Source organism: Vidua macroura, chromosome 21 (assembly GCF_024509145.1).
Source record: "Vidua macroura isolate BioBank_ID:100142 chromosome 21, ASM2450914v1, whole genome shotgun sequence".
NCBI lineage: Eukaryota > Metazoa > Chordata > Aves > Passeriformes > Viduidae > Vidua > Vidua macroura.
In genome coordinates this window covers 2455212-2474430 of record NC_071591.1, presented here as the reverse complement: position 1 = coordinate 2474430, position 19219 = coordinate 2455212, and the positions used below count along the sequence as shown (strand labels likewise).

Sequence of the window (19219 nt, the reverse complement as noted above, 5' to 3'; positions counted from 1 at the left end):
CCCTGGCCGTGGGGCTGCCCACACCTCCTGAGCTGCACCATCAGCACGATTTTAATTCACTTTTCCATCTTTTCCCCCCATTCCCTGCCCAGCCTGCGGGGCTGTGCTTTCCTTAGGAGCTCGGAGGGCTCTGGAGCCGCGGTGGCTCCGTGCTGCATGTCTGCTGCGTGTGGGCTGCCCGTGTGTTACTGAGTAATATTTGCAAATTCACTTTCTGCTCTTAATAAGGCAGAAATAATCTTCTTTCACCCATTGCCACTGGCTGCTACACTAAAAATAGGGTCCGTCCGCGCCGCTTGCCACTTGCAGCATTTCAAAAATAAATACTTTGGAGCTGCAGATACCAGTGCTGCAGGAGAGGAGGCTCATTGCCATTTGATTACTGAACTTAACCTTGTTTTCTCCCCCCTGCCAAGCACTGTGCAGGAATCCAAACCTGTGCCCCAATCCCTCTCCCTTCCCCTCCTGGATTTTCTCACCTGGAAGAGGGGATGCTCAGTTGTTGGGGTGGGGGTGCAAAGACTTTGCATTTTGGCTCCTGGGCTCCCTGGCACAGCCTGTGATGCAGGGGTGGGGGCAATATGCTCAGCCTAGACCTGAAGTGCATTTCATTTGGCTTTATTTAGCTATTTATTTTATTTAACTCTTTAGTTTACTGAAGTCTGTTTTATTTAACTCTTTATTTTATTTGAGGCATTACAGCACCTCCGGGCTCAGGGAATGACACTTGGCCACTGAGTTTGCAGTGAGCTGTTGCATATTTTGCCCTGGGTTTTTACATTTCCTTTGCATTAAAAAATGGGGAAATAACCCCCAAACCCTGCAGTGAGAGCAGGGCAGGTGCCACCCCTGTGCCTGGGGGGATTGGGTGGCTTTGGGCACCCCCTGCCCAGTTGGGTGACATCCCCCTGCCAGCCTCAAATCCAAGGGTGGGATTTTTTTCCCCCCTCTCTCCTCATTTACAGAAGAAAGGGAAGTTTCCTTTGACCCTTTGGGGCCTTCAAGGGCAGGACTTTTCAGCTCTTTTCTTTCCCGGGGCTCTGGCTGGGGGGGTGAAAGCCTTTGGCTGCTTTGTGTCCCACCCCCCGGAGGGTCCCTGTCCCTTTGTCCCTGTCCCAGCTGCTGCCCAGCTCACCTTCCTGGGGAGCTGCAGGACTTGGGGGATATTTGGGGGGTTTTGGGGGAATGATTCTCCACCGAGTCTCTCTGTTGTTTGGCTAAGAAAAAGGACAATTTAAATACATTATCTAATTATTTCTGATTACTCCTGGGGGAGCTCTGATGGCAGCATCTTATTCTAGGTCGATGCTTTTTTCCTTTGTTGCTGTTGCCTCGCCCTGACCTTTCAGGCCTCGGAGCAGGGAATTAGTTTGGAAAAGAGCAAACCTGCTTTTTTCTTTTCCCCCAGAGCAGATGAATGCAGAAACTGAGAATTCCCAAACTCTCCTGGAAGTTGTCTCAAATAACAGCTGCATTTTTTATGAACATCTTGTGACAAAGGCTATGACTTTACAAAAATCAGGCAGAGATGTACAAATTATCCTCCTGTATCCACGAGCTGGAGAAAGAGGCTGCCATCAGAAAACAAAATGATGTTTTGCTTGAATGGTCACATACGTAAAATGATCAAGGTGGGGGATGTTTCTCTGGTTTTAATCCAGTTTTATCCAAGTCTTCCCATTTGGATATGTCCTGTTGATGGTCTGTCACCTGTAGGATGCTCCAGCCCAAAAGGGGCTGGATTTTTTGGGGTGAGGGTCATGCTGGGGGCTCCTCCTGCACCTTGGGACACAGCTCAGCTTGGGAGATGAGACTGGAAAAATACAGTTTGCATCTGTAATTGCAGAGGTCATTTCTCCTGCAGCACAGCTCTTCCTGTGTCAGATGGGCTGAAGCCATTTCAAACCCTTCAAAAGTCATTTGGTGCTCTATTTAAAAGAAAAATTATCATATTTAATAGAGGAATGTTAAAGTTAGAAATTACCAAGCTTTATTGCATTTGCTGTCTAATCACAGTAGCTTTTTGTTGCTGTTGTTTTTAGGGAATGTGAGGTTTGGTGGTGAGCAGGTTCTCATGGGCTTTCAAGACTTGTTTTATTTTATTTCTGCATGATTTGGGGTTGTTGGTGGTTTTGGGTTGGGGTTTTGGGAGGCTTTTTTATATATTCTGGTCATAAAAAGGAAGGGGCAGAGGGAGGAGGAAGGAAAGGAGGAATGAAAAATTCCAGCAGATCCTGGCTGATGGTTTATTGGGGTGGTTTGGGCTTTTGCAGCTTCCTTGTGTGTCTTTGCTCGTGTTCCTTGATGCTCTTTCTAAACCAAACACTGTTACTTCCCCCCCCATTTCCCTGAGAGCTGCATTTTGGGAGGGACCAGTTGTGTGCAGCATCTTGGTTCAAACTCTCCTGGGAGGTTTTATCTGAGGTTTGCCAAAGATTTGGGATGCTGGGGCACTTTGTGGCTTCTCTCTGGCTTAAACATACCCTAAAGCAGCCCAATGTGGTGTTTTTAGGGAGAGACAGGGGTTGCTCTTGACAAGCCTGTTTGTTTATAGAGCAAATTCTAAGTAATATTAATAATTGATATTTATTTTAAGTTTGGCTTGTTCTGTGCTACCGAGCTGTCCTTGGCTGGTCCCACACATCCTGCCCTGCTGGGTCCAAGGAGGTCCATCCAGAGCCTCCCTGGTGTCTTCTCCAGCTCTGAGGGAGCCCTTCCTGGAAGAGAAGAGGAGGAAATCCTTCTCCACCCATGGATGAGGCTTCCTTAGGTGCCTGAGCAGTGATGTTTTTTCTGCAACTCAGGTTTTTTCTCAGTAATTTTCACAGATCCAGAGTGGATCTTTGTTTGCCAGGGCAGATTCCATCCTTTCTCCAGCAGAGGTGGGTGGTGTCACGGCTGGGAGAGGTTTTGTGCTCTCAGCCTTGCTCGCTTTGGTGTCACCTCTGATCTCCTCACGGGATGTCACCTTGGTCCCCTCTCAGCACCTTCATCTCAGCAGCACTAGGCAGGGACCCCAGTGACCTCCTGAGGGGTTTGGGTGAGTGTGTTGAGCATTCCCGAGGCAGGGAGCTCCGTGGCTCTGCAGGTCCTGTGGGATTCGGGGCAGCCGTGTCACGGGGGTTTGCTGGGAGCACAGCACTTCCCTGCCCTGGGCTTGAACTTAATGCACCAAACCTCCCTTAGGATGTGGAAGTGGAGCTGTGAGCGGGATCAGGAGGGAAGGGTCAGGCTGGAGCATCACCAGCCCTGTGCTCCCTGCAGTTATCCTGCTCTGGGGATGGCCTCACCTCTCATCCCTGGAATTTTAACTGTGTGTGACCATCGGAGCGCAGCAATTGAACCAAACCCGAGGCCAGTGGCACAAGGGAAAATGCTCTGGGCAAGGGAGAAATAAGCAAAGGGAGGCCCCACCCTCTTTCCCAGAAAAAAGCACCAAACATGCTCAATAAATGCGAAGGTAATTTAAAATCTGAATCCAGGAGACAATGTGACTGGGATTTCATTACTTAAGCAAATGGATTTGCTTTTAGTGGATTCAGCCACAGACTGAAAGAAGCTTTCCCCAAGGGGTAAACATTTTTCCTGCATTTGAAAGGCTTTCTTGTATTGGGGGGGGGGGATGATCCGGGGGGCAGGAAGCAGGACTGTGTCTGCCCAAGGAGCACCTTTATTTTGGGCAGATTTGGGCGTTCCCAAAGCTGTGCTTTTGGGGAGCTCTTGGGGTGGGATGCTGGGCCAGGGGGGAGGATGCTGGATCAGGCAGGAGGATGCTGGGGGGGGGTGCAGGGGTTGTTGAGGGGATGCAGAGGATGCTGGAGGGATGCAGGACGATGCTGGGGGCATGGGGGGGTAGTGCAGGAGAATGTTGAGGCCATGCAGGGGTGATGCAGGAAGATGCTGGGGGGATGCAGGAGGATGCTCAGGATGCAGGGGGATGCTCAGGGATGCAGGAAGATGTTGGGGGGATGCTGGGGGTACAGGAGGATGCTGGGGGGATGCAGGGGGATCCTCAGGGATGCAGGAGGATGCTCAGGATGCAGGGGGATGCTCGGGGATGCAGGAAGATGCTGGGGGGATGCTGGGGGTACAGAAGGATGCTGGGGGGATGCAGGGAGTACAGGAGGATGCTGGGGGGATGCAGGGGGTACAGGAGGATGCTGGGGGGATGCTGGGGGTACAGGAGGATGCTGGGGGGATGCAGGGGATGCTCACCACCCCTGCTCCGTGCCTTCCCCTGGCCGCAGGAGTTAACCAGCAGCAGTGCCAGCTCTGCAGACTGTTTGGAATAGTTTAAATGCTTTGACACTCTGGATGTACTAGATGGCAGGGGAGGCAGTTTACAGCGTAATTCATATGCAAAACTGCACTATAAATTTAAAACCTGTCTCAGTTGCCGTGGCACCACTAAGCATTTCATCAGCATACAGTACAGTATTTCTGCCATCTTTGTTTGCATTGCAGTGACTCATCAAAAGTCTGTCTTGTACCAACACTGAGAGCATTCCTCTGGCACTGATATTTCTCTGTTTTTAAAGCTTCGGTTTGAAACTGGCATTTACTTCAGGTCCCTAATCAAAGGGCTCTATTCATTGCAGAGAGCAGCCTGAATGTTAATCTGCATCCGGCCTATTCATTTAGATGCTGTGCGCTGCCGGGGAGATTTGACTTGGTAAAAGCTTGAGCTCCAGCAGATACAAACCTAGCGCTTGATACTATATTTTATTTTCCCCCTCCCCCGAGCACTCGGCGGTCGGGGGACGGGAGCCCCTCGGCAGCGGCCGCTCCGGGGACGCTGCTCAAGGTACGTTCGCTCCCAGCCAGGCGAAGGCACCGCGAACTTCCTCGCTTGGAAGAATTTTTTTTTTTTTTTTTTTTTTTTTTAACCATGCAGATACAATTAAATTGGCTCCGAGTGTGTTCCCTTTTCTTCCTGTTACCCCGTGGCCTTGCAGATAGGACTTTTTTTTTTTTTTTTTTTTTTTCCCCTCGGCAATGGGAACAGAGCAGCTCTTTGTGGGTTATTATTTTCTTTCCAGAGATTTTTTTTTTTAAATCTTTCTCAGATAAACTTCTAATTTTTTTTTCCTTTTTTTTTTTTTTTTTTTAAATCATTCTTCTGAGCTTTTCACTATTAGTTAAACGTAGTTTTTCTTCAGTAGTATCACAGGCAGGCAGGATTTTAAATCTGCTGGACTCTTTGGGGAGGGAGCACGGGGGGGTCTGGGCTCGGTGCATCCGCAGTGATTTGCTCCGCTGGAGTTTCAGCGCCCAGGCTGCACCAGCGCTACCTGCTCCGGCTTTGCGCACCGGCTCCCTTCCAACGCCGGGCTCTTTTTTTGGGAGGTGGGAAGCAGGAATTCTGCCCGTGGCCAAAAGGTACAGCTGGCCCTGAAGAGCGGCCGTGGCGGGATGCGGAGCCGGAGCCGCCGCCTCCGGCCCGGGGTCGCTCGGAGGGTCCTCGCTGCCGGTACCCGGGGGCACCGGGCTGGGGCTGGGGGCTCTGCCTGCACCAGGGGCTGGGCTGGGGCTCCCCCTGCCCCGCTCGGGATCTGGGGGAGGAAAATAAGAAGACAACTTGGTAGGCGGCTCGCTGCGGCAGGCACGTTGGTTTGTTTTATTGGGGCTCAAATATCTGGCTTAATTTGGAGATAAGCCTCGTTTTGTTGGAGGATAAATCTGTTGAGAAGGGGTTTAACTGTTGAAATGCTCCCTCTTTCTGGTGCAAATGCAAGATTGCTTTTCAAAGTGCTTTTTCCTGGGAGCTCTCGCTCCGGCAGAATCCTGTATTTATTTCGGGCAGAATGGCACATTGTTTTATAAATATCTTTTCTGTAGTTTCAACATAGCTGCTGGTTGTTGTGTTTCTTATATAATGCTACCGAGATCTGTCTGACTGCCTTTCCTGTGCTTTACTGTTCTCTCCCATTATCGTTCAGATTTTCCTGCATAAAGTAAAAACCCCCAGGGGGAATAAATCAGTGGTGCTTATTTAAACAGACCACAACTTGAAGGAAATACTTGCTTTTTTGGAATATCCTTTGCCATCCACCAATGGCATTCCCAACGCCGCTCGAAACCATCGATAAGTAATTTTTGTAAGCGATTGCTTTTCCGCGTTGGCTCTCGGAGCTCGGCTTGGAGCCTTTGATGTCGGGTGAGGTGGGTTCCTGTGCTCCTGCCTGCTTTGGTGAACTGTCTAAAAACCTTGTTCCTCTCTTCCCTGCCTTCTCCGTTTTTCAGATGTGCCCTACTTTGGATATTCCTGCATTGAATGTCTGAGGAGCTCCGGCCGATCCTGAGCCATGTCGCAGATGTTGCACATAGAGATTCCCAACTTTGGGAACACCGTTCTGGGCTGCCTGAACGAGCAGCGGCTGCTGGGGCTGTACTGCGATGTCTCCATCGTGGTGAAGGGCCAAGCCTTCAAGGCTCACCGGGCGGTGCTGGCCGCCAGCAGCCTCTACTTCCGAGACTTGTTCAGTGGGAACAGCAAAAACGCCTTTGAGCTGCCGGGGACCGTGCCCCCCGCTTGCTTCCAGCAGATCCTGTCCTTCTGCTACACCGGCAAGCTGACCATGGCGGCGAGCGAGCAGCTGGTGGTGATGTACACGGCGGGCTTCCTGCAGATCCAGCACATCGTGGAGAAAGGGACGGACTTGATGTTCAAGGTCAGCTCTCCCCACTGTGACTCTCAGACCACCATGATCGAAGACCCCAGCTCGGAGCCGCAGAGCCCCTGCAACCAGCTGCAGTCGGCCTCGGCGCCCTACGTCATGTCCCCCTCCATGCCCATCCCGCTCCTCACGCGCGTCAAACACGAGAACCTGGAGCTGCAGGCCCTGCCCGGCCTGCCCGGCAAGCGGCCCCTCGAGCCCGGCGCCCGGGACGGGCCCGGCGGCGCCGGCGGCGCCAACGCGGGGCCCCTGAAGCTGTCGCGCGTCTCCTACTACGGCGTGCCCAACCTGGCCACGCTGATCCCCAACGTGCAGCAGGTGCAGTACTCGCAGGGGGAGCGCACCAGCCCCGGCGCCAGCAGCATCCCCACCACCGACAGCCCCACCTCCTACCACAACGAGGAGGACGAGGAGGACGACGAGGCCTACGACACCATGGTGGAGGAGCAGTACGGGCAGATGTACATCAAGTCCTCGGGAGGTTACTCTGGTAATGGATGTGTCTCTCTCTCTCTCTCTCTCTCTCCCCTCGGGGTTTCTGCTCCCTCGCAGTGGTTGTGTGGTCCTCGTCCAGCCACCGTGGGCAGATTTGGGTTGTTCACCAGGTTTTTGTCTTTGGGTGTTTCACTGGTTGGTTTTTTTGGGGCTTGGTGCTGATGTCCAGGTGTGGCATGGGCAGGTTCCCCGCCGTGCCATCGCTCCCCAGCTGGGAGACTCTTTAGATGAGAGGCTGCGTCATCCACCAGGGTCAGATGAGCCTTTGCTTTTCGGCTGAGGCTGCCAGCGAGGAGCCCTGTGGTGGTGACATCCATCCCGAGGTGATGGCTGAGCTCACCTGCCGTGGGTCATCCATGGCAAGGGAAGCACCAGCCCTTTCGGCCCGGGGCAAGGTGCTCACTCTGGGAGCTGTCTTCTGTCCTGGCTTTTTAGAATAAGAGTTCCCAAAAAAGTGATGGGATATTTGGAGGAAGGGAGAACATCAACTAAATAATTTTTATTGAAGTTAACTAGGAATATCTGCAACAGGAAGGAAAGATGGACTTTTCTCCCCACTGCCTGAAGTGCCCCTCTCTCCTTTACCAGCCTTGTCCCACACATCACTGTCAGAAAGGGAAAAGCATTTTTGGTGCTTGATGTTCTTTTATTTCCCCATTAGAAACACAATGCCCAGAACTAAGTAAAATCCCTCTGCTGCCCTTCCAGAATTTGGGATTAAGGGACGAGTGCGAATCCCTCGATGGGCCTCAGACAGAGGAGGCAGCTTCACTTTGGCAGTGCTTGTCTGGGAGCTGCTGCTCAGCCCCAAGGTGGGCACAGGGACACGAGAGGTCCTTTCCCTCCCACTTCCTTGGGCACACAGCCCCTTTCCCTGGCACCTTGCAGGGCTCAGACCCTCCTGAGGAGCCAGGACAGGTGGGGTGCAGGTGCAGGGGCTCAGTTCCTGGGTGCTGTCCTCTGTGCATCCCCCATGGAAGCAGCTCCCACAGATGGAGCTGGCAGTGTCCCACATGGAAGCTCAGCCCCGCAGTGGCCTCCTCGTGGGAGCTGCAGGTGTTTGTGGCAGCAGCTTTGATCCTCAGGAGCTCCCCAGGGAGGGACATCTTCCCGCCGGCTCCGGCCGCACGCAGCATCCCCTCGCCTGGAGCTGCTTCCCCTGCTCTGGCTCCTGGAATTGCTGCACTAATGTTGCAAATATTTGAACTCTGGTTCATTGATGGGCTTGCCTCAAAGCCATGTGATTTTAGTCTTCACCAAGGAACAAGATTTGGCAAGTAGGACAATTTTGGTTACATAAAACAGGTAGGATTCCTTAGAGAATGATCTCATTCCTGAGAATGGTCTCACCCCCACACACTGTCCCATCCCATCCCATCCCATCCCATCCCATCCCATCCCATCCCATCCCATCCCAGGAACAGGGGCTCAGCATCCTCTTGCCACATTCCCCTGCCAGACAGCAAGCAGACAAGCAGTATTTTCCAAGGTGTTTTTTCATTAAGCCATGTGAAAAAGGGGGAAAATACAGCGAATTTACTGTTTTAATATTAGAAATATTTGTCAGGAGAAGTGGACAAGCAGTTGTAGGAAATGAGCCTCAAAAACCTGAGTATGCTCCCTGTCCTGCTTCAGGTCCCAGTGGTTGGGATGGGGCAGGAGAGGAGTGGGATCAGGGGTGGGACAAGGTCAGGGTCTCCTCCACGGCTGTTGTTGGAGCCAGGCTGAACAGGAATTGTGCTGTTGCCCACTTGTTTTGAGTTTATTTTGCTTTTTCCCCGCTGCAGAGCCTGTGGTGAGTAATGTGGGTTTGCCTCCTTGGAGCAGTGGGGTTATGCCCTTGGGCTGTGTTTTCCATCCCTGTCACAGGGCCAGTTCCTGCAGGAACAGAACAAAACCAATTCAGAAGGCAAGGACAGGAGCAGCCCGGGGATGGTGCAGGCAGCAGCTCTGAGGCTGTCCCTAACCCATGTCGGGCAGGAATCATCCCAGCTGGAAAACTGAAAATCCCAGCAGCTTTCTCAGGTGTCACTGGGAGATGCTGTGCCCAGCCAAGTTTTCCTGCTTGTTTTCTGTAGGGAGAACCAGGTGGTGATGCCGGGGCCATGCAGGGAAGAGGCAGGTTGTAAGGCTCTAAATATCCCACATTTCTGCTGAAATTCCTCTTCCACACCCGCACCTTTCAGGGGAGTTTCCTGTTTGGAATAAGGCAGCTATAGGTATCAGGCTTCCTGGAAAAGGGGGCACACAAAAAAGAGATTACAGAAAGTAAAACCTAAGCTGTTCCTTTATGGTTTGGACTTGTAGAGCTAACTGTGTTTTAATTACTCGGGATAAACTGTACCCTCTCAAAAGGTGCAGAATAATGAAACCATAAGATGGAAGAGAGAAGGCAGCTAATCCTGCTCCTGGCATGGAGATCCCGACAGCCTCACAAAGGCCTGGGGGAGGGGGAGCCCTTTAAAATAGGGATTGCCAAGGTTTCCAAGAGCCCTGCTTGTGAAAACAAAAACAAAGCCAAAGAGGAGCAGAGCAGACGAAGCTCTGAATTTCAGAGAGGGTTGCTGGATTTTTTTTCCTTCTTTTTCTATGCATTTTTGTTCCCCATCTGAAGCGTTGGTGCCGGTGAGGGTGTGGTGGGACACTAGTGGCTGATGCTCTTCACCTGCCTTCAGCACCACCCACCACCCTTGGAGGGGTCACCAATCCTCTTCTTGCCCCAAGGCTGGGGGGTTTTAATTTATTTTCTTCACCCCTTTTTGTAGTCAGAGCCATTCTGAATTTCCAAAGCTGGATCAGATCCACATCTCCACATCACAGGATCATTAAGGTTGGAAAAGGCCTCCAAGATCAAACTCTGACCAAACACTACCAAGAGCACTGAGTGCCACGTCCAGTCATTCCTTGGGCACCTCCAGGGATGGGGACTCCAACACCTCCCTGGGCAGCCCCTTCGAATGCCTGAACACCTTTTCCATGAAGAAATTCCTCCTGATGTCCAACTTGAGCCTTCTCTGGCTCAGCTTGAAGTTGTTTTCCTCTTCTGGGAGAAGAGGCTGGTGCCACCTTCAGTGGTGGCACTGGTGTGAGGGACCAGGACAAGTGTTGGACCTGCAGAAGGAACAGCAGGATGAGGCCAGGATTAAACACAGGAGGGTCAGGCTTAGGTGTTGGCAGACAGGGTGGCAGCTGGGTGTAGGAAAAGCTGCCTCAGTTTCCCCCCACGTTCGGTGGCCGCGGCGTCGCCGGTGCCGCGCCAGGCTGGCAGCACTGCGGTAAAATGGCTCCTCACTCCATAACTAGGTCTGGTTGTGGAGAACATGTGGGCCTCGAGGACACGAGCGAGACTTAATGAGGTTTCCAGCATCTGATCTGAGGAACGCACAACTCCAGAAAATATTAAACAAAAGCAAAGTATTTTTATCCCTGTTAATTACAGCGTCGTGGGCCTGAGCTGAAGTGGGTTTCAGCAGGACTTGCAGATGCTCGGCGCTTTTCTGCACTGAGCCACGTTCTTGTCAGTCAGCTCTCTGCTGAGCAGATGCAGTTAATTTGATTTTGACAGGCACCAGCGAAGTTGTGCGAGGGTCCGTCCTCCTCCCCTGCTCCTGCTGCACCGGTTTGCAGGGAAAAGGGAAAATCTTTATGCAGCAAATGGCTGGAATGTAAAGGCTGGACTTGAAAGTTATGAAATCCTGAACTGACAAGAGCACACCTCATTAAAAATTCATCTAAAATAGCCATTATAGAATAGTTGTGGTAATTAGCTGAGAGAATAGTTTTCTCTCCTGGCCTCTGATTCCTGACAGTGAGGAAAGAGGGCAGGGAACAGCCCAGAATCCCAAATGATGCAGCCCGTGCAGCATCCCGAGCGGAGCCGGGCGCGACGCGCCGCAGCGACGTAAATCATGGCAGCCACGCCGGGAATTGCAGCGGGATGGAGCAGCTGGCTGCCACTGCAGGGACAGGCACCTGATCCTGCCACGTCCCACTGGTCCCCGTGGTGGCCAGGCTGTGCACAGGGAGGACGCTCAGCAGCAAAGGGCTCGTGGATTTTTAGGAAATGAAGCGGTCGAGGGCTGCGCCGGTTATCCACCAGAGCGCTTTGGCTTTTAGCAGAGGGATTCAAACACCTGGAAACTGCTGGAAGCCAGGCTGTGTGTCTTCATGTGACAAGGTGGGGACTGGTCACAGGTTGGACTTGATGGTCTTGGAGGTCTTTTCCAGCCTGAGTGGCTCTGTGGTGGCACTGCCCCATCCCGACCCCGGCACGGTCGGAGCCGAGCAGGGGAAGGCTGAGCCCCACGCCGGGGGCACTCAGCCTCTGGCCTTTTTTGGCATTAAACTTCCAGCCCCATTTTCCTCCCTCTGAACCACAGATGTTTAATTTTAGGCTGGCAGATGTTTCACTCCTGGCTGAGATCTGAGGCGAAGGCAAGATAGGCGTATTTATAAACCAGTAATATTTTTCCTATACTAATTCCAGATTACCTCCCTGTATAAATAGGTCACAAATCAAACGGCTGCATTTCAGCACGTTGGTATAAATGTACTATTTGGGAAATGTAAACTCTCCCCGTTGGGACTCTGTGATGGATCTATCCCGTGGTGCTTGCGTGTGTCCTCTGCTACAGGTTTACATCTGCAGCAGATGCTGGTGATGCTGAGGCTGTGGAGGGAAGATATTTTTGAGGTGGTCCCACTGCCAGTGGAAAATAGGCTGATGGGAGAGAAATGTTAAAATACTGCTGTTTGGAAAGAGACCTCTGGCCATGTAGGAAACAAGGGAGGATCATCCACGTGCTTGCATCTGTGCTGGAGCAGGTGGAGATGGGTTCTCCAGTCTTTTCTTCAGGGCTTGAGAAGTGTGGTTACATGTTGGGACTCTGTAAACATCAATTTTTGGGTGAGGCTCCATCACTCTGATCTTTCTGTATCTCCAATCCCATTCCTAAATCAGAAACGGTTGTTTCTTACCCACAGGAGCACCTTGATGTTTGTGTGCAGTTTGGAGAACCCAAACTGGTGGGAACTGGGGTTTCATGACTCATTTTGAAGCCCTGCTGTTTGGATTGTCAGGAAGGAAGGAGATAAGTGAGTGCTGGGGCCAGGTGTGTGTCCAGCAATTCCCAGGCACTCACCTGAGCAAATGCAGCCCCAAAACACCTCAGGTGGGACATGCAGAAATCCCAGTGTCACCAAACCATCATGGGCTCAGCTCTGAGGTGCTGTGGGGGATCTCTGGAGTGTGTTTTAGGGATGAGGAGGACACGTGCCCCAGCATCGTGCAGAGCCTGGAGCCATGGAGCATGGAGTTAGTTTGAGGCTGTTTCCTCTACCAAAAAAAATCCAGGAAAATGGATATTTTCCACTCTGCACCACCTGTTGAAGCTGCAGCATCCAGCTAAGTTTGGGATAAAAGCAAATATCCAAATAAATAAAATATTCCAGTGTTTGGCTGGCAGCTCTCGTGGCTTCCTCTGTAATGATTTCCTGCCCCTCTCTGCTGACTGGGAGCTCTTTTCTTGTTCAGGAACAAAACTGTATTTAACAATACTTCCCATTGTTTGCCCTTTCATTCAAAGGGAAGGAGCCGCTGCCCTCTGAAGATACAAATTAATTAGAAGCAAATACTCTCCTGTTCTGCGGAGCAGAAAGGCCAAACAGAGTGGCTTTCTGTGGAAACATGGGACCAAAGTGGCTCTTGTGCCCTGCTCCTTTACATAACTGATTGCTATCTGCTCAACTGAGGTGCCACTGAAAGCCCCAAACCTCTTTTTGGTTTGGTGCCGTTGATTTTGTGCTAATGCTTGAATGGAAACAAACTCCCCCAGAATGATTCATGGCCGTGTTTAATAAGAGATTTACAGACAGTGAGCCAGCAGGACTGATGTGACCAAAATCCAGCAGTGGGTTGAGTTGCACTTGGTCCTTTTAGCTGAATTTTAGTTTGGTTTTTGGAGTATGGTGCTGATGGATATTGTGGGTGCTTTTGACCTGAGTCATTGGTTAAAGTAAAAATGAAGTATTAAAAATTCAATTTTAATAACCTTGGCAGAGCCCTGTGCTGGGGTGGGATTGTGTAGGTCACATATACAGCTCCTAGGGGTTGTATTTTTAATTTTACCTCTGAGTAAAATTTTACCTCTGGGAGATGACTGAGGTGTCCCTTCCTCCCCTCAAGCTGCCCTGGTGGCCCAGCCTTGCCAGGGAAGGACAGCAGAGCAGGACTGGTTCCTCCATACCCACGGTCCCTTTGCTTTTGGTTTCTTTAAGCTGGAAAATATCAGTATTTAATGGGATATGGTTTGCTTATCACCCTTTAAAAGCCTCAAAATAGAGCTGGTCTTTGAGATTCTCCCTCGGTGGGAGCTGACCCCCATCTCCAACAGGATCTTGGACTGGAATGCTGGGAATATTGCAGCTGGGAATGTCAGTGGCACAGGTTTCACTCTGATGATGAGGCTGTGATGGCACAAAGGGTTCAAAAACACCCTGTGATTTGCTCTGCTGCTGTTGGGTGCCGTCTCCCTTAGCACGAGCCATCCTCCTGCTATTCCAGAATCCCTCCTGGCTGTTCCTCAGGGGCAGAGGGAGCCCTGAGGGTGGGGATGCTCCCAGAGCCTGCGATAGGATGCCACAACCCAGCACGGCACCGCGGGCATGTCCTACTTAGAACACTGCTCCCTTTGTCCCCGAGCCATCGCCCTCGGTTACTGCAGCAACAAGTCTGCAGAACTTGTTATTTTATCTGCAGAGAGGAAAAGTGGCCCCCAGAACTCGGGGATAATGGCAGGAAAAGACACCTCTGGAGCAGGGGACGTTTTGAGTTCAGAAACGCTCGTTGCTGGGGTTTGTGCTTCTCTGGGTGTTCACAGAGATTCGAGCACAGAGCTGGGTTTGGGTTTGTACGTGGCACTTGCCACGTTATCAAACAGTTTTGGGGGAAAAAGGTGGATCATGGCAGAGCTGGGCTGCAGTTCAGCCCTGGAACTGTTCCCACCATGTGCTGAAGTTGATGCGCATGGTCAGCCCTCGTTGCTGTCAAAAATTGTCATTTTAAGCAATCCGGTGGTCTTGGACTGTAAATGTGCTTTAGAAACCAATCCTCTGTGTGCCCACAATACCCAGATTTGGAGGTGCTGGCAGGACAGCCCAGTATTTCCAGCTTTTCCATGTTACTGGTTGCTCCTGGGCAGTGGTGGGATCTGGAGATGGTGCATCAGAGCGAGCTGGGAAAATCTGGTATTTTGGTTTTCAAGCTACATCTTAATAATATTTTTTGCCTTGTTGATGGGGGCTTCTTTTGTTACTGAGAGGAAAAGTTGGCCTGCAGAAGGCAGGGGAAGAGAAGGTGGGCTGGAGGTGGCTGGTGGGTGCATCTCAGGAGAGGCTCTGCTGACCTTTCTCAGAGCAGAGGCACCTGCAGGGTCTGGATTTTAACTTCAGCAGGAAAAACCATCAAGATGGAACTGCTGCAGGTGTTCATCAAACTGGGGCAATTTACTGCCTGTTAGAACCTCCTGGTGGAATTCCTGCCACCCTCCTGGGGTGTTTGGGGCAGCAGCTCCGTGTGCTGCGCTTGCAGAGCGATGCCAGCTGGGCAGAGCTGTCCATTTTCACAAATGATCAACTCAGGAGAAGTTAAAGCATAATTAGATTCTAAGAATCCCTTTTGCAGAACCTGAGGCTGCCGTGGAGGGGGAGACCAGGGGATTTTTCCAAGCTTTCAGGTGACACCTGCCCGGTGGTTGGACATCTGGAGGGAGGAATATTTCCAACTGCTGTGTGAAGAAGTCAAAGTCTGACCTTCTGTCAGCCTTGTGAGAGGTTATTTTAACTGTTTTCCCTTTTCATTTCAAAGTTGCCCAAGAGAAGCCGGAGCAGATCCCGCTGGAGAACCGCTCCTGTGTCCTGATCCGACGGGATCTGGTGGCTCTCCCTGCCAGCCTCATCAGCCAGATCGGATACCGCTGCCACCCAAAGCTCTACTCGGAGGGAGACCCTGGAGAGAAACTCGAGCTTGTTGCAGGTAGCTTTTCTGCAGAATACCTTTGGATTGCTGCTGTTTTCCTTCTGGATTTGTGCTCTCCATCTTGCTGCATCTTGTGTGCCCTTGCTGTGTCTTTCTGGATTATTCGTCACCAGTTGTCTTTTTGAAAAGTTCCGAGTTTCCTTTAATTTGCTGACGGAGAAATGTGTCATTAACAGGATTTATTCAATTGAATTAATTTAGCATTTTAATTGAATTCTGCAGCTTGTGTTCTTCCTGCTCGGTGTGGCTGCAGCGAGCGTGTTTCCATTTAGAATCACAGATCTAAAAACCCAACAAACCCCCCTCAAAAATTACCACATTATAAGATTTACAAAGCAAAGGAGATAAAATTTGTGTGTCAGTGAACAAGCTTTGAAAAACCTGTAGAAGTTTCTTTTTAAATTTACTAAGTGGTCAAATGCTGCAGCAGGAGAAGAATTGGCCCTTTCTTTTGTCTTTATTTTCATTTTGGGGGAAATTTACAATATTGGGAGAATTTACTCCTCTATAAAAGATTTCTGGCCAGTGTGAGGTGGAAGATGGTGCTGTTTAGAGAGTGTAGAGCTGGAGGAGTGAAACCAGGTGGCTGTGCCAGCCCAGGCACACTCAGCACTGCACAGAAAGTGTTTAACTGGAGTGACCAGGTCAAATTCCAGTGGAAATAATCATATTCTGCTTTTAGAAGTTCCCCCCAGCTTTTCTTTGCAGTGGCCTGGCTGTGGGTTTTCCCCTTGGATGTAGCTGTGTGGGGATGACTGGGCAGGACATCCCAGACCTGCCCCAGGTGGGGAGGTTTAATTAATCCCTGCAAAGCCCTTGGTCCAAAAAGGACATGTGGCAGCACAGTCCATCCAAATCAGTTCTTCTTCCCTTCTCCCTTGGTGAGTAGCATGATTTCATTTCCATTCTGGAGAAGGAGTCAGGATTTCTGGGGATGCCCACAAAGGTTTGCAGCTGATGGAGGACGGGACTTTGATGGAGGGCAAAGCGCAGCGTACAGCCACAAGTATTTATTTTGTATCTGGAATATTCATTTTGTACCCATTTCCATTTAATGTGAGACTTCTTAAACCCATCAAGTGGTGCAGGTTATTTTCACAGTGAGAGCTGCAAATTGGTTTGAGGCAACTCTGCTTGATTTACATTTTTCAATCTGGAAAAAAAGTAGATTAATATCACTAACCGATAGTGCTGCCTGGTTATTTTTCATTTATTAAAGTGAAGTTCCCCTTGCTGGTGGCTGGTGTTCACTCTGATGCCTTATCTCTTAAAATACAAAATAAACTCCCCTAATTCCTGTCTCAGACCTGGAGGGGGGCCTTGATCCTGCTGTGAAAGTTTTCCTCAACTCTCCAAGTGGGAGTGTTTTCCTTTTGTTTCTGGTTTTTCATGCTACAATTGATTCAGCAAACTTGAGCAGCCCTCTCTGAAAAAGGGTCTTTAACAAGGCTTGCAGTTACCACAGCTGAGGGAGGGACTGAAGCTGTTACTTAAAAAAAATACAAAAAAACTCATTAGATGGAAGAGAATACAAGGAAAATTCCTGGTGAGACATGGCATGGCTCAGAGGTCCAGATGCTGGATCCTGGGGCAGGATGAGAGTCCTGGGGTGCCTCTGGTGCCAGGGGAGGTGCAGAGGGTCAGGCTCAGGGGCTGCCCTGAGCTCCAGCTCCATCCAGAAGGTCAGGGACAATCATCTTCCCTGGAAATCCAGGAGGAGATATGACTTCTCCAGCAGATGCTTTTGTATCTTGAGAACAGAGTGTGTTCTGGATCCAGCAATGACCCATTATTTAATCTTAATTAAAAGCAAATACCAAAACCCTCTCATGTAACAGAATGCTTGAAAAATGGGATAACCTCTCCCTGGAAGTGATGCCAAGGCAGGAGCAGGTTGGTCTGTGAGTAGAGTGAAAAAGGTTTGATATAAAACCTGCTGTAAAGTACTGCCAGACCTCTGGACATTTCCAGCTGCTTTGCACAGGGCTCCTTTTTCTTCCAGAAAACATCCTTAAAGGCAGCAGGTTCAAAGGCAGCAGTTGCTGTGCATTAGAAGGAAAATTCCCTGCTCTCCAGAGGTATCAAGATGGGCTGGGGTTTTGGAAGCAGTTAGATCTGTGACCAAGTACCTCTTTCTGTGCTAGATGGGCTTTTTCTTTCCTTTCCAGCTCTGTGTTCTACAGTCCTGCACTGGAAAAAAAAAAAAAAGAAAAAAAAAAAAGCCAAATGGATTGGGGTTTTCTCACTTCAGAAAGAATAAATAATGTGATCTGTACATATCAAATCACAGTGTAAGCCTTGCACTGTGTGCATTGGTGAGAAAATAAGAATCCTTTCATTGGATTCCCATAGACTTCCTGTCTGTTCAGATAAAACTAGGAGTCGTTATTGCCTGGGTCTTGCCCAGGCCCCAAGGATTTGCCAGGATTTTCCAGAAATCCCTCTGTCCTTGTTGCAGCAGGTGAAGAAGAGGTTGCCACCAGCGAGGAGGAGCTGTGGGTGGCTCAGGGGTGGCTCTGTGGCTGTGTCAGGGGTTCATTTTGGGCTGTCCCTCTGCACCCTTGCAGGCTCAGGCGTTTACATCACCCGGGGGCAGCTGATGAATTGCCATTTATGTGCTGGTGTCAAACACAAGGTGCTGCTGAGACGTCTCCTGGCCACCTTCTTCGATCGGTAGGTCCCGTCCCACTGCTCCTCGTGCTCTCCCAGGGGATTCTTTGCCTTCACCTCCCAGGGGTTTAACCCTGTGTCACAAGTGCTCCATCCTCTGCACTCAGCTCTGTGCATTTTCTTCGTGATGCTTGAGAACTTTATTCCATTTCCATGCACGTTTCCCATTCCTCACCTTAAAATCCGGGTGATGCCCCCAGCAGGAGCTGAAGGGAGGAGGGCAGGGTAGTGGCTGTCCCCTGGTCCCCTCTCCCAGGATCTCCCTTTGCCTTCCCCACAGGAACACACTTGCCAACAGCTGCGGGACTGGAATCAGGTCCTCCACGAGCGATCCCAGCAGGAAGCCCTTGGACAGCAGGGTCCTTAATGCAGTCAAATGTAAGGAGAGGGGTGTTCTGCTGCTGGGGTGGGACAGCATGGCCCAGCCCTGGGCAGGGAAGGTCACCCTGTTGTGTGATAATGGTGGAATTGAGTTGTAGGAAAATCAATTTATTTTTTAGTTTGCATCGCTTTTTGATTGCCCAGAGAAGCTGTGGGTGGGATCTGCTCTCCATCAGCCACTTCCCCCTCAGTCACCTGTGGATACCTGGAGTGTTTTGGGACAGGAGGTGCTGGAGAGGGAGGAGCTGAGGGCTGGAGGAAACCCTGAGGGGTGCAGAAAAATCTCTTCACCATGGGCTCCATATGCAGTGGAAATCACTGTGTTCTCTCACCTTGGCTGAATTCTGGGGATTAAATCTATGTGTAAATATTACTGTGCGGGGAAACAAAACTCTAAGCAATTTTTAAAATTTAGGTTTTAAGATTTGGAAGAGAAATCTTTCCCCTCCCTAATTATAAAGTCCAGGGGCCTTCCAGCTGCCCTGGGAGATCTGTGGCATCTGGGGAAAAGGGATAAGAGGGCAGATGCTCAGTAACGTGGTTGAACATGGTGGAGTCAGCTCCCTGTTAGCAGTTTTATCCTGGAGAGTCCCAGCTCTGGACTTTCCAGCCATGGTCCATCCTGAGAGGGGCTGGAAGGGCATTGCTGTTGTGTGCCAGGATATGGGATGGGTTCCTACTGCCTGGATTTGTCCCTGTGCATGAGCTTTAGCTGACGCTTATTCACCGTGGCAGTTCCTTGGATGCTGCTCCATAACATCAGGTGCTTGGCTCCCGCAGAGGAGCAGGACACGAGGGATTGCAGGGCTCCTGCAGCTCCCACTCCTGCTGGCTCCCAGTGGATGTGCCAGCAGAGGGATGCTGGAGCAGCCAGGCTGCTGGGCCACAAAGGGGTGGCGTAAGGAGAGGCACAGGCAGAGGACATTTCCTCTGACATTTCCTGCAGCGCTGTGGCTTTAGG

At 50.7% G+C, this 19219-nt stretch overlaps 1 protein-coding gene across 4 annotated transcripts in view; it reads left to right on the top strand.

Moving 5' to 3' along the window:
* The window catches only part of NACC2 (NACC family member 2), a 53161-nt gene that overhangs the window by 30140 nt on the left and 3802 nt on the right, over positions 1-19219 (top strand). For 2 of the 4 annotated variants that reach the window (XM_053996646.1, XM_053996649.1), the window contains exons 2-5: positions 6244-7167; positions 15037-15204; positions 17775-17880; positions 18158-18255. In XM_053996646.1, the coding sequence (XP_053852621.1) occupies positions 6306-7167; positions 15037-15204; positions 17775-17880; positions 18158-18255 (1234 nt within the window). In that variant the 5' untranslated portion in view covers positions 6244-6305. Of the gene's footprint in view, positions 1-4596; positions 4805-5103; positions 5380-6243; positions 7168-15036; positions 15205-17774; positions 17881-18157; positions 18256-19219 lie in introns of those variants that run through there. The other 2 variants (XM_053996648.1, XM_053996647.1) reach the window with 2 other exon arrangements.